Consider the following 15778-nt stretch of genomic DNA (forward strand, 5'->3'; position numbering starts at 1 on the left):
ATAGTGTAAAACTGTATTTAAAAATAAGGATCACTGCTTTATAGGCACTGTTTAGTGTAAAAAAATAATTTTATTTGAAGGCTATGGGGCATATGTATCAAGCTCCTGAGCAGGCGGACAGACATTGCCGGAAATCAACCCGATCGAGTATGATCGGGTTGATTGACACCCCCTGCTGGCGGCCAATTGGCCGCGAGTCTGCAGGGGGCGGTGTTGCACCAGCAGCTCTTGTGAGCTGATGGTGCAATGCTGAATACGATGAGCGTATTGCTCGGTGTATTCAGCGAGGTCTGGCGGACCTGATCCGCACTGTCGGATCAGGTCCGCCAGACTTTGATAACTTGGGGCCTATATGTGACATGGACACATTATATAACCTATAGATGTCAACTTTACTATAATTGTTCTATATTCAGGCAATAACAGTTGGATGTTAAAACTTTTTTCCAGGTGTTAGTATCTTTGGATTGCATGAATAGAATATATTTCTTTGAAACTTGTTCTGTGAGCACCCTCAGAGAATGGAAATGCTGAACATTTGAAGCGAATTAATTAATTATTTTTTGGACTTTTAAGTTCCCTATCATGCAGCACTGAAAATGATTGCCTGGAACTTCAGTCAAAACTACTGCACCAACCTTGATAAAATTTGACATTAAAATAAATGTTAGTGCCTATAATGTGCCCCGTTGGAAAGCAAAAAAATCAGTGGTTGCTGAGATATAAAAGTTAAAAGTCTCTTATTTTGCACATACTCAAATAATTGTGAATAATTATGAAGAAACCATCTGTAGCAGCCTCTGTAGCAGCATTTGAGGTTTGTGGGTGTTGCATCTCAGACATTGGTCTGTATAATGCTGTATTGGGAGGGCAGAAAGTACCTCAAGGAATTTGCAGTAGCATACAAATAAAGCAGAATACACACTTTACTCACATTATATGTAAGGGGGGGTACTGTTGCTCAAAGACCATTTTTAAAGGTCAAATGGCCAGACAAGTGGTGCTCAAACACTGCTCAATGAAAACTTTTAATGTAGGCGGGTTAGTGCACATATTACACGTTTAAAATAAACTGCAGCAGAGCGAAACCTAATGAACACTAACTTAAGCACGTCATATAACGCGACCGCATTAATAACTTCTTCTCTCCATAGACTTCAATGTTGCACGCTGAAGAAAAAACTAACACTTATAGCTCACACGCTGACCTGACACCGCTACAGTGCTAAACCTGAAAGGTAGTTATAAATATGTTACATGGTGCTAATGTTATTTGTATTGGTATTTTTCCCTAGTAAAAAAACAAACAAAAAAACACTGTATAACTAGACAATGCTCATTGACATTTAATGGTAAAATATAGTCAGAAAATAAATAGGTCCATGTTAATAAAATAGCTTGTTTTGTGACTTGCTGATCTGTTAAACATTTATTAATTATAGACAATCTATAATATTATGGGTAAGGATTCTAATCTTTCTTTAGCTTATGCTGAATAAAAACGTAATATTTAATTTGCCCCATTTTCTAAACCAAACCAATCAATTAGAAACTCTGGTGTCTAAATTAGCAAAATCAAGCAATCTACAATATCATAGGAAAGATGTGTTTGTCTCAGACTCTGATTGTGAAAACACTATAAACACTACTCGCAGAGTTTTACAAAAGTAAAGAATAGGGGTCAGTCATAATCTTTTCGAAAAAAACATATCTAATGATTTTAACAATAAAGTCTATGGGTACTCTTGTAAATAAATAATTTTATATGTTTTTCTGAAGGATTGTGATCGACAGCAATGACACAAATTGATTATTTATGATCAGTGGCGTATTTAGGTTTTGTGCTGCCCTAGGCACTCAAAATTCTGCTGCCCTCCCCACCCAAAGGTTTTAGGCCTTTCCCCCCATTTTTATATATATATATATATATATATTTATTTATATCCAGAAATGTATACAAGTATACAGATTACATGTCTTTACATCGCACAATGGACAAATGACTTACTACGTATATAACAAAAAAGAAAAACAAGGACATTTGTACAAGCAGTAATACACAGATAGCTTGTTCTGATGTAATATATTCTGTGTTCTACTAGCTGCTCAATGACTATCACTCACATAATATATGTATACATTGTTGACAATTTATGTTATAAATTCAACAAGACTAACCAACAAAAATCATCTTCTAATAGAGTAAAAATCTTCCTGTAATACAATTATAGCGACCTGAACTTGTGCCGACTCTCAATTTTTCCTTTCAAAGAGAGAGGAAAAAAAAAGTATGCTCTGCATTCAAAAACAAGTAAAACACGAGGGTCATAAACAACCTATAGAATATTGAATAACAACCAACAAAAACGAAAAAGCAAATTATTAGAGTCAATTGCATTTTGTCCGTAGGCAAGGTATTCTAACACAAAAATGTTTTCCTTTTTTTATCTTCCTTTTTCCCTTAATATTTTTTTGGGTCAGTGTGTTAAAAAAAAGTTTTTTTCATAACAATTCAAAAGAAAATAGGCTAGCAAAACACTTGCATACAGATGGGTTGAATTGCATGCATCTCATACCATTTTCTCCCTGAGAGAATCGAGAGAAAAGAAGGGGAGGGGAGAAAAGGGAGAGAAAGGAAAGAAGGGAGGAAAAGAGAGAGGGAAGAGAAAAGTGGGGAGGGAGAGGAGAAAAGGGGGGAGGGAAAGAAAGGATTGAAAGAAGTGAGCAAGGGAGGGAGGGAAAGAAAGAAAGAAAGAAAGAAAGAAAGAAGGGAGAGAGTAAATGGAGGAAGAGAGGGAGAAAGGGACAGAAGGGAGAGAGAAAGAATACACTTTGAAACAATCACTGCCCTTTACATGCAACAACATACAGTAAATACCGTCATTCAAGTAATGAAACTTTTTAAGTGTCCGTTTGCTATTTACTCCGTGGGTTCATGAATGCAGAGAAAGCTATCTATTAGTAGCTAACATACATTAGCACTGAGAGTTTATAATTATACATTACAAGCCGATCTAAGCAGTGCAACGATGCATCCAGTCTGTTAGTTACTAAGACCTGCAATAAGCACTGCGCTCACAGACCCACCACAGCTGACAAGTCGAAGAAGTATATCGGCACAAGGTCTTATCCTCCAGCCTCACCTTGTAAGCATATCCTCAGGCAAGTTTTTAACCAAGAACGCTTACACTGCAAAAATGCCAGTGACTCTTAATGAAGCAATGGTTTAAAGGAGCACTGCCAGTGTAGGGCGACCTTAATCAGCGCACGTGCCTTGTCTTCTCTGTAAAAGCCTGCACTTTATCGCTCACTGTACTGTGTGCTGGCTTTTAGAGAAAGGATAGGGCAGATGTGCTGCCCCTCCGAAATCTGCTGCCCTAGGCACCGGCCTTGTTGGCCTAGGCCATAATACTCCCCTGTTTATGATGCCTACCTAATTACTAGCTACAATAAGTTGCATGAAATTCTGGATACTTTTATAAATAATGCTTTACAAATGTCTTATTTTAAATTATGCGTAAAGGCTTCATAGCTTAATGTGATTTTAGCTTTCATCATATTTATTAACATATAAATTGAGTATGCAAAATCAAAGAAATTCAATTTATTAAAGACTAAATTAAAGTTATACTGGTTGTGGCTGTTACAAAAGTGTTTTGTGATGACTTTACCTCTGTCAGGTGCTCTCAATATAAAGTACTAGGTGAATTTATTTACGCTGTGCATAGCAACTCTAAATCCCAGCAATTACCAGGTTTTTTGAATAACTGGAATGGCAACAAATCTGAAAGCCCAGGAAACATGCACTTTGCATGGTTCTGCTAATGGACTGGAATAGACACCATTGTCAGGCAACAAAAATATGCTTTACATCAGAGTAGGCTGGAAGCAGGATAAAGTCGTCATGATAATATAGTGGCCATTTTCTTTCCAAACCATTCACAACATCAACTTCATTTTGGTGTATTTCCATTAAGTAAGCTAGATGAAATGCAAACAACCAATAAAAGACTAACTCACCACTCTTCCTGTACAGGATAATTTCAGTTTTGAACTCTCTCTTCTCATCCAAGGCTTTCTGGATCTGAACTTTGAGCTGCTCACTGGTCTCTAGACCATATAGGAACTTACAGGCACAACTCTTCTGCATCACCTCAGCACGGGCAAAGCCGGTCAGGTCACAGAACCCATCCGAGCAGTACACTATGGGGAACAAGTTCAGTACCTGGGCATTCCCCAGGACAAAATTACTGTCTGAAAAAAAAATATATATATCCATTAGTAATAGTAATAGGATGAATCCCATGACATCTAAAATATTCCTATAGTACAAATATAATTAAATCCACTAGACCAAAAATCCACTTCCATCAACTATTTCCAATGAAAATAAAAAAAAAATCTTTATACAAAAAAAAACCCAAAAAAAACCTATCTCTAGAAATGTAACTTATGAGCACAGGCTGACAATGTAGCCAAAAGTTGCTGAACTAATAACCATGTGTTCAAAAACATGATACAAATCTATAAACACTGGACTCCTGTGAAATGTTTTCCCATATTAAAAAAATAAAATCAAGTTGTGAAGCAGCAACTTGTAAATTATTAATTTATCTGTAGGCCCAAGAGACCTGCGGGATACTGAAAAATTTAGTAACACAGCAATAACAGAACTCACAGTTTAGTCACATGCAGACATCTGAATTGAAACTATATCAGAGGACCAAGGAAGAATTGTGTTGGGCCTCAACTAAATTTGCAGTGTATATATATATATATATATATATATATATATATATATAGCCACTCAAACAAATGCACTCTCAGGACTTTCAAAGTAGGAATAACAAAGTTATCTTTATTGTAATAATAACTTTGTTATTCCTACTTTGAAAGTCCTGAGAGTGCATTTGTTTGAGTGGCTATTATCTGATATTTCTGCACCCAGGCAGCTGACATCGTTGGGCTGAGCTGTTAAAAGGAGTTTTGTATATATATATATATATATATATATATATATATACAGGTGGCCCTCGTTTTACAACGGTTCAATTTACACCGTTTCAGAATAACAACCTTTTTTTCCAGTCATATATTTAAAAGCATTGAGAAGCAGTGCATTTATTAAAATAGCCAGTAGGTGGAGCTGTCCGCTTGTGTTGCAGCAAAGCCATGCAAGCTGAAAATAATCAGTTTAACCAGACCTGAGCTATCGAGCAGATTTCAAAGGAACAAGATCTTCCTGTCTATAAATCAGTCCAGTTTGGAATGCATAGAAATAACTGTTTGCAGAAAAATGCAAGTGAAGTCTGTGTTGTGTATGCTGTTTAGCAAATGTTTTTGTTCATTTAACTTAGTTTAATTATATATTCTGTGTTGTGTGATTATTTTTTTACGTTTATGATGCTGTTTAGCATTTAAAGTCTTAATTTCAAAGCTTTAAAAATAATGTATTAGATGTTACTTATGACAATTTTGAGAGGGGCCTGGAACCTATCTCCCTCACTTCCCATTGACTTACATTATAAACTGGGTTTCAATTTACAACGGCTTCGATTTACAACCATTCCTTCTGGAACCTAACCCCGGCGTAAACTGAGGGCTACCTGTATATATATATATATATATATATATATATATATATATATATATATATATATATATATACAGTATAAACACACACAATATGTTATGGGGGATGCAAGAAAAATGGGGGCTTATGTTTGGATATTAAGAGCAATATTCATGGGGGCTCATGTTTGGATAATAAGAGCAATTCAGGGGGAGCTTTTTTGGCCCCCTTCTTGAAACCCATGGTATGAACTAGAATAAACATATTTTATAAAAATGAACAAGTCTTTTAATTTGCAATGCATACATAACACAATATATGAAACTATATATGTATTCTATAAAGGGACATTTATATAAAAACTTTTTTTCTGTGGAAGCTGTCCCGATTAGGGTTAGATTACAAGTGGAGCTGTATCTTACGTAAGCACACTAACTCGGCTAGAAGTAAGCTTTTTGTGTGCGTCGAGTACAAGTTGAAAGTAAAAAGTTTTTGCAAGAGCACTAAGCTGATGCACGCAAAAAGCCGAACTTCGAATATTGCAATCAAGTTAACTTATTCCCCCGTAGAAGTCAATTGGGCAAAAAAAGTAGAAAAAATACCCTACTCATGCATAAACCCAATCCCATATTCTCAAGTGCGTTAACCCGACATGAAAATAGGAATATTTCACATTCAAATGTTCTTCACATAGAAGAATATGTTCAATTTATTTATAAATACATATTTCTACATATATCGATGGTATGTTGCTAAAATGTATATATATATATATATATATATATATATATATATATATACACACAATTATATATAGGTAAACATATATACAGATATATCTATTTAAACATACCTAGAAGATATTCTGTTATGTGAAGAACATTGGAAAGTGAAATATTTACAGTAAATAAACAGTATAACACTTTATAAAATATGAATATTGCATAATTTATACTTTTTCATGTTTTCATCTGCTTGACAGCAAAGGGTTCCAGTGCACACACACATATATATATATATATATATATATATATATGCATACATATGCAGTTATGTGTATATATGTCTTTAAATATGCATATAAATACATATGTACACACACACAAATATATATATATATATATATATATATACACATATACATCATGTAATGTATTTTTTATTTGTTTTGTGCAACTTTTTTGTTTCATGAAACATTCAACCAAACGCTCTAAAGAACACAGCAATCATTCTAGCGTAGATCACGATTGTGCTCACATGTTCGCATTTACTTTCAACTTGTAATACGAGTGCTAAACCCGGCTTGTGCAAACACCAGCGACAAACCCCTTTTGGCTTGTGCGCCACTCATAATCTGGTCTTATGTCGGTGAGCAGTGGAGTCACGGGACACAGTTGCACTAATCAGGCACTTTATCATAAATTTAAACAATTATATTTTACTCTCTTTCACACACAAATATTTTTATCTGAATAACTACTACTCTTCATATACATAATAGGAAATAAATAAGATGTCCTTTTAATAAACAAATAACATTATTTAAATGGCCTTCGTCACAAAATGGGGAGGGGGTTTATGATAATTTAAATAATAAATTATATTTTTCAAGGGTTTGATAAGTAGAAGGGATTAATGTATATAAAATAACAGGAATTAACAGACTACGGAGAGGCTGTAGCATGGTCAAGGACAGGTTGGGAACCATTTTGTGTGCAGTGTTTATCTGATGCTCTGAGTATAATTTTAAATTGCTTTTTGGAAAAATTCAGTCAGACAGTACTTCACATTGTTTAGGGTCAGTTTGACTGGTCGTTAATTACAGTCTAAATTCAATTACTTGGTTAATCTGAAAAAAAATAAGAAAAGAAAAAAGTAAATGCTAAAATGTGGATGTGATAAATTGGCTACAAAATTGGATGTGAAAAATTGGCTACAAATTGATTTATTCATTTTGAATATATCACATCATAATCCGCATCTAGTACTTTTAATATTTCTTAACAAAAGTAGACAGATCTAAGAAAAATCCGAACAATTTTTCTGCTCCATCATATGCGTAGGTCAGAGTTACCTTAATCTTACAGCACACTGTGACCCAGTCAGTTTTTTACATTTACAAAATATTGCTCAATTTTGTACGTTTTATGTTAACTATATATTTTTTAAGCTTCAGAAAAAAGAAAAAAAAAAACAGAAAGTTCTCTCTCAGTATTTTATGCCATCATATTTCAACTTGGAATAGTCAGAATTGTTCAGTCCCTTTGCATATTCCATGTTGAATTTTTATTATACACAGTCATGCCATAGGCATCCTAAATTACAGATGAAGCTTGGCAGGGGGAGATGCCATCCTGTTCACAGTGAATCAGTACGGAGTGTTCATTTCACCTTGCCAATCCTTCATGCTTGTAATTTGTTTGGGGTATAGGTCTCTCTGGGGAGCCCATCTATCTCCTCACTTGATTTGCTCTGATCAGCTGCACATTACTTATCCCAGAGCCCCTTTGCATGTTTTCTAGGTCACATTGTCACTAAGGAAGCCAGAAGGATGGGTGTTAACTTGCGTAATGATTGTCATTAGAGAGTATCAGCTGTGTGCTCCTTTATCGTAATCTAATAGGTATTGTTCAATGATAATTAGCTGGTTATTATAGAGTTAACACGCTTGCTTTGTTAAAAGTACATAGAGAAATATGTTTTTATTTTGTTTAATCTGAAAGTGGATATTTTAAAATAGTTTTTTTTCCTTCTTAGAGTGGATGTGCACCAATGGTTATTAATTCAGCTTTGGTTTACACCTCAATGGTAATGACATTTAATGCTAAATATACACATCTGCCAGCAGGCATAATGCAGCTGTATACAATAGCCAATAAACAGAAAACATATCTGTATAAATCAGATGATAAGAATTAGGATAGATAGATAGATAGATAGATATAGACAGTCAGAGATAGATAGATAGATAGATAGATAGATAATAGACAGACAGACAGATATATAGATAGAAAGATAGATAGATAGATAGATAGATAGATAGATATAGAGATAGATAGAGATATGGATTTCCAGTATAATTCCAAATGTAATAAAAAAGATAAATACAGCTTTTGAGTTGCAATGTTCAGTAGAGGCAACTGCATAAGTTAGGGTTGCCAACTTAGAACATAAGGAAGACTAAGTAATCGACAAATTTCACATAGGAAATCTGCAAATTATACAGTAGTAAGTAAAAAAAACAACAAAAAAAACTTTATTTTGTAATTTGATACAGCTTGATACAACAAAATTCTTCATACAAATCATCTTAATTCACACATTCTAGCTTAATACATTTAACAACTTTCTGCAAATGTGTGAAATCTATTTCTCATTTAAGGCCCAGTGGGAGTAAAGACATTAAACTGTGATATACATCAGAATTATCATCTAAATGAGAGCACAAGAATACAATATTAAATGTTTGAAATGCATTTCATGACAAGCTATTTTAACATTACTTTCTCACAGCTGAGCACTTTTGCCAGTTTTTGCTGAGCACCAATAAAGCTGTACAATAAGCACTGATGCAGTTGCATATGTCAGTAAATGGGCAAATTAAATCAGAATAAGTTAACCAATAGCAGGCATGCAGATATATGAAGTTGTGTGAAAACCATAGTATTCAATTAATCAGTTAATTGTTGAATTCAAGTTGATTTTGCGTTTGCTATGAGAAAAATTCTTAGGGGTATATTTAAAGGGACATGAAACCCAATTTTTTTCTTTCGTGATTTAGAAAGAGCATGTCATTTTAAACAACTTTCTAATTTACTTCTATTATCTAATTTGCTTCATTCTCTTGATATCACTTGCTGAAAAGCTTGCTGAAAAGCATATCTAGATATGCTCAGTAGCTGCTGATTGGTTGCTGCACATAAAGGCCTTGTGTGATTGGCTCACACATGTGCATTGCTATTTCTTCAACAAAGGATCTAAAGAATTGAGCAAATTAGATAATAGAAGTAAATTGGAAAGTTGTTTAAAATTGCATGCCCTATCTGAATCATGAAAGTTTAATTGTGACTAGACTGTCCCTTTAACAAGCTGCCAATGCAGCTGTTTCCACGAAAACCTTCAGGTGGCAATCGGGATGATTAACACCAACTGCTAATGGCCTTTTGGCCCTAAATGTGCAGGGGGTGGCATTGCACAAGCATTTTACTAGCAGGGGCGGACTGATCAGCCGGGCAAATAGGACCTGGACCGAGGGCCCAGCATGTTTGGGGGCCCCAAAAATGGAATCTTCATGGCTCCTGGTGTGCTGCTTAAAGTGGGGCTGACAGCTACCCTAACAATAACTAAGTAAAGTTAAAGGGACACTGAACCTAAAGTTTTTCTTTCATGATTCAGATAGAGCATTGAATTTTAAGCAACTTTCAAATTTACTCCTTGTATCAATTTTTTCATTCTCTTGCTATCTTTATTTGAAAAGCAAGAATGTAGGTTTAGAAGCTGGCCCATTTTTGGTTTACAACCTGGGTTGTCCTTGCTCACTGGATAGCACTAATAAACAAGTGCTGTCCAGGGTCTGAACCAAAAATTGTCCGGCTCCTTAGCTTAAATGCCTTCGTTTTTTCGAATAAAGATAGCAAGAGAACAAAGAAAATTTGATAAATTAGAAAGTTGCTTAAAATTGCATGCTCTATCTGAATCATGAAAAATGTGGGTTTAGTGTCTCTTTAAGTGTGGGTTTAGTGGGGCCTTGTGCCTGGAAGTGAGATTTGTTGCTCGGGGCCCTAGAGTGTGGGTGGCCCTGTCGGGGGTCTGTCGCTCTGAGGGCCATGGAGTGTGGTATCTGGCCCTTGACATTGGGGGGCCTGGTGGGGGCAGGGGAGAGAGGCTACCATGTTCATTTGCATAAATGTGAATACATTTGGGTCAGTGTGAGACAGGGGGCCCTTCCCTAATTTTTGCCCAGGGCCCTGAGTGGTCTCAGTCCGCTCCTGTTTACTAGAAATGCTTGTGCAATGTTAAATGTCGACAGTGTATGCTGTCTGCATTTAGCGATGTCGGGCAGAAATATCCGCCACATGTGATAAATCGGCCCCTTGATATTTAAAAATGCCATGCAGTTGATTAAAAATGCTATATTTTGTAATGCTTCCTTTATACCATGATGACCCACTGCACTGAGCATTTCTGCCAATCAAACATTAACAAAAGAACGAAAGGAATATGCATGGTTTTAGCCAATGGTGGAACTAATAAAAAAAAATAGACCCCTGTGCAAGAACCTTTTTTTCCACCCACAATATGGTAAGTTCAAATGTAACTAATATTAATAATATAAGATTTATACATGGCAACAGCAATAATACATCAGCTTAATAGATGTGCACCCGTCTGAAACATCAGATCAGATGAATATCCTCTGCAATCTACTTTATGCCAGACAGCTGCTCAAATAAGACTTCACGCCAGACACATGACCCTATAGCCCTATTTTGCCAGCTATATGCCCAGGTGAAATACTGGATCAGATGTTTGGCCCCTGCAGCCACTTTATGCCAGTTATATTCACATGTAAGACCTCAGATAAATGGCCCCTGCAACTCCCATTAAAGGGAGAGGAAACACATTTTTGTTTCATGATTCAGATAGAGCATACAGTTTTAAGCAACTTTCCAATTTACTTCTATTATATTATTTGCTTCATTATTTAGGTATCCTTTGTTGAAAAGCATAGCAAGTTTAGGCTACTTTCATACGTGCAGTCACCTGTCAGCAAATAGCACCCAGGTGCTGAACCTACCTAGCTATGCTTTTCAACAAAGGATACCTAAATAATGAAGCAAACTAGATAATAGAAGTAAATTGGAAGGTTGTTTACAATTGTATGATGAATCTGAATCATGGAAGAAAAAAAATTGGGTTTCCTGTCCCTTTAAGTTAGCTATATGCTCAAGAGCAGCTGAACAGGCACAATCATAGCAGGTGTATTTTCCACCTATATGCTCAAGTGAGGCCCCAGATCATTGTGTAGCTGTGTAGTCCCTGCATCCATCATTATACCAGCTATACGGTGTAGTGAGACCTCAGATTAAATGTGTAGCCCCTGCAATCATCATTATGCCAGCTGTATACTCAAGTGAGACCATAGATCAGTGTGTCGGAGGCAGTGTGTAGGTTTGTCCCTGCTTCAGCACTAATTTCCTTTCATTTTAAATTTAAAAAAATATATATTTTTGGTTTCCGACTTTCTGCCTACCTGCTACGCATATCACATGGTTGATACGTGATTTATACCTAGTGGGTCACAGATCATCTTAACCTATTGGCGCAGCTCAGTGGGAACTGAAACTATTCCCATTGGCGGCACATTGGCTCCTGACTGCACGTGTCGTCTCCTCAATTGGCTCGTGACTCCATGTGTAGTCAGTGAGTGGGACAGCAGTGTGTTTGCAGCGCGGTCAGTGGTCAGTTGGACTCACAGAGCTCTGAGGGCAGCAGCTGAAGTCAGAGTTTTGTTTTTTTGCAGCTACCTCCCAGTAGTGCATTGCTGCTCCTGCTCTTGATATATGGACAGGAAGTAGAAGCTAAAAATGCTTGATGATGAAATGCGAGTGTCTTTATCTAATATTCCACCAAATATTCAGAAACTGTGTTCATCCCATCAACCTCATACATCCCATTAAAGTAGTAAGTAGCTACTCTTAAAACAAGTTAGTTTAACCTCCTGTTTGCTAGTACAATGAATATCTGTGCCGCAAAATGATGTAGGTCTAAAAAGTGTGTCACCAACATAAAAAGTTTGGAAAGCTCTGCCCTAGATACTTGGTCCCCAGAGAGTTAAAAGGAAAGGGTAATAAGAGCACTGAGCCTTGCTGTTGTACCTGTAAAGGAACCAGGAAGCAAACTACAAAGAAGAAGTGGTCTGCACTGTAGCTCATTGGTTTTCAAACCTGTCCTCAAGCCTCCACAACAGGTCAGGTTTTCATGATTACCTTGGATGAGAACAGGTGTTCATTAATCAGCTGTGCTGGCAAACAATCGGCTAGATTAAGAGTTTTTGTCGGTAAGGCTTGCGTTGCAAAAAAGCAGTGTTTAGCTCCTAACGCAGCCCCATTGTTTCCTATGGGGAAAGGAATTTTATGTCTGCACCTAACACCCTAACATGAATCCCGAGTCTAAACACCCCTAATATTACACTTATTAACCCCTAATCTGCCGCCCCCGCTATCGCTGGCACCTACATTATATTTATTAACCCCTAATCTGCCCCCCCAACGTCGCCGCAACTATATTAAATTTATTAACCCCTAATCTGCCGCCGCAAACGTCGTCGCCACTATTATAAATTTATTAACCCCTAAACCTAAGTCTAACCCTAACACCCCTCTAACTTAAATATAATTTCAATTAAACTAAATAAATTTACCATCATTAAATAAATTAATCCTATTTAAAACTAAATACTTACCTGTAAAATAAACCCTAAACTAGCTACAATATAACTAATAGTTACATTGTAGCTAGCTTAGGATTTATATTTATTTTACAGGCAACTTTGTATTTATTTTAACTAGGTAGAACAGCTATTAAATAGTTATTAACTATTTAATAACTTCCTAGGTAAAATAAAGACAAATATACCTGTAAAATAAATCCTAACCTAAGTTACAATTACACCTAACACTACACTATTATTAAACTAATTACCTAAACTACCTACAATTAATTACAATTACATTAAATAAACTAAATTACGAGAAACTCCCCCCTCCCACTAAATTACAGGGGGAAAAAAGAATTACAAGAATTTTAAACTAATTACACCTACTCTAATCCCCCTAATAAAATAAAAAAGCCCCCCAAAATAATAAAATGCCCTACCCTACACTAAATTACAAATAGCCCTTAAAAGGGCCTTTTTGCGGGGCATTGCCCCAAAGTAATCAGCTCTTTCATCTGTAAAAAAAAAATACAATACCCCCCAACATTAAAACCCACCACCCACACACCCAACCCTACTCTAAAACCCACCCAATCCCCCCTTAAAAAAACCTAACACTACCCCCTAGAGATCTCCCTACCTTGAGCCGTCTTCACCCAGCCGGAAGTGGACCTCCAGAGGGGCAGAAGTCTTCATCCGATCCGGGCAGAGGAGGTCCTCCAAGCGGCAGAAGTCTTCATCCAGACGGCATCTTCTATCTTCATCCATCCCGAGCGGAGCGGATCCATCTTCAATCCAGCCGACGCAGAGCCATTCTCTTCCATCGACGTCCTAACGAAGAATGAAGGTTCCTTTAAATGACGTCATCCAAGATGGAGTCCCTTGAATTCCGATTGACTGATAGGATTCTATCAGCCAATCAGAATTAAGGTAGGAAATTTCCTATTGGCTGATCCAATCAGCCAATAGAATTGAAGTTCAATCCTATTGGCTGATTGGATAAGCCAATAGGATTGAGCTTGCATTCTATTGGCTGTTCCAATCAGCAAATAGAATACGAGCTCAATCCTATTGGCTGATTGGATCAGACAATAGGATTTTTCCTACATTAATTCCGATTGGCTGATAGAATCCTATCAGCCAATCAGAATTCAAGGGACGCCATCTTGGATGACGTCATTTAAAGGAACCTTCATTCTTCGCTAGGACGTCGATGGAAGAGGATGGCTCCGCGTCGGCAGGATTGAAGAGGGATCCGCTCTGCTCCGGATGGATGAAGATAGAAGATGCCGTCTGGATGAAGACTTCTACCGCTTGGAGGACCTCCTCTGCCCGGATCGGATGAAGACTTCTGCCCCTCTGGAGATCCACTTGTGCCCGGCTGGGTGAAGACGGCTCAAGGTAGGGAAATCTTCAGGGGGGTAGTGTTAGTTTTTTTTAAGGGGGGATTGGGTGGGTTTTAGAGTAGGGGTGGGTGGTGGGTTTTAATGTTGGGGGGGTATAGTATTTTTTTTTACAGGTGAAAGAGCTGGTTACTTTGGGGCAATGCCCAGCAAAAGGCCCTTTTAAGGGCTATTTGTAATTTAGTGTAGGGTAGGGAATTTTATTATTTTGGGGGGCTTTTTTATTTTATTAGGGTGATTAGAGTAGGTGTAATTAGTTTAAAATTCTTGTAATTCTTTTTTTTCTGTTATTTAGTGTTGTTTTCGTAATTTAGTTTATTTAATGTAATTGTAATTAATTGTAGGTAGTTTAGGTAATTAGTTTAATGATAGTGTAGTGTTAGGTGTAATTGTAACTTAGGTTAGGATTTATTTTACAGGTATATTTGTATTTATTTTAACTAGGTAGTTATTAAATAGTTAATAACTATTTAATAACTATTGTACCTAGTTAAAATAAAAACAAATTTGCCTGTAAAATAAATATAAACCCTAAGCTAGATACAATGTAACTATTAGTTATATTGTAGCTAGCTTAGGGTTTATTTTACAGGTAAGTATTTAGTTTTAAATAGGATTAATTTATTTAATTGTAGTAATTTTATTTAGATTATTTTAAATTATATTTAAGTTAGGGGGTTAGGTTTAGACTTAGGTTTAGGGGTTAATACATTTAATATAGTAGCGGCGACGTTGGGGGTGGCAGATTAGGGGTTAATAAATGTAAGTAGGTGTCGGCGATGTTAGGGACGGCAGATTAGGGGTTAATAAAATTTAACTAGTGTTTGCGAGGCGGGAGTTTGGCGGTTTAGGGGTTAATATATTTATTAAAGTGGAGGCGATGTTTGATCGGCAGATTAGGGGTTAATATATTTATTAAAGTGTTTCTGATGTGGGGGGGGGGCTCGGTTTAGGGGTTAATAGGTAGTGTTAGTGTACTTTTAGCACTTTAGTTAAGAGTTTTATGTTCCGGCGTTAGCCCATAAAACTCTTAACTACTGACTTTTAAATGTGGTATAAGTCTTGCCAGGAGAGGGTCTACCGCTCACTTCTTCCAAGACGCGTAATACCAGCGTTAGGCAAATCCCATTAAAAAAATAGGATATGCAATTGACGTAAGGGGATTTGCGGTAAGCTGTACTTGTGGAAGGAAAGTGAGCGGTACACCTGTACCTGTCAAACTCGTAATACCAGTGGGCGTTAAAAAGCAGAATTGGGACCTCTCAACGCTGCTTTTTAAGGCTAACGCAAGACTCCTAATCTAGGCAAATAATTTTATTAACTGTTGTCTGTATACTCTGGCAATCAAGAAGTTAAAGGGATATT

General features: G+C 36.6%; 1 protein-coding gene across 1 annotated transcript in view; it reads right to left on the bottom strand.

The window, feature by feature from the left end:
• The window catches only part of LOC128645634 (potassium voltage-gated channel subfamily H member 8-like), a 1117245-nt gene that overhangs the window by 834429 nt on the left and 267038 nt on the right, over nucleotides 1-15778 (bottom strand). Inside the window, exon 2 of the mRNA XM_053698756.1 lies at nucleotides 4021-4254. Coding sequence (XP_053554731.1) covers nucleotides 4021-4254 — 234 coding nt within the window. The remainder of the gene's footprint in view (nucleotides 1-4020; nucleotides 4255-15778) is intronic.

This window comes from Bombina bombina, chromosome 1, assembly GCF_027579735.1.
Source record: "Bombina bombina isolate aBomBom1 chromosome 1, aBomBom1.pri, whole genome shotgun sequence".
In the NCBI taxonomy this organism is placed as follows: domain Eukaryota; kingdom Metazoa; phylum Chordata; class Amphibia; order Anura; family Bombinatoridae; genus Bombina; species Bombina bombina.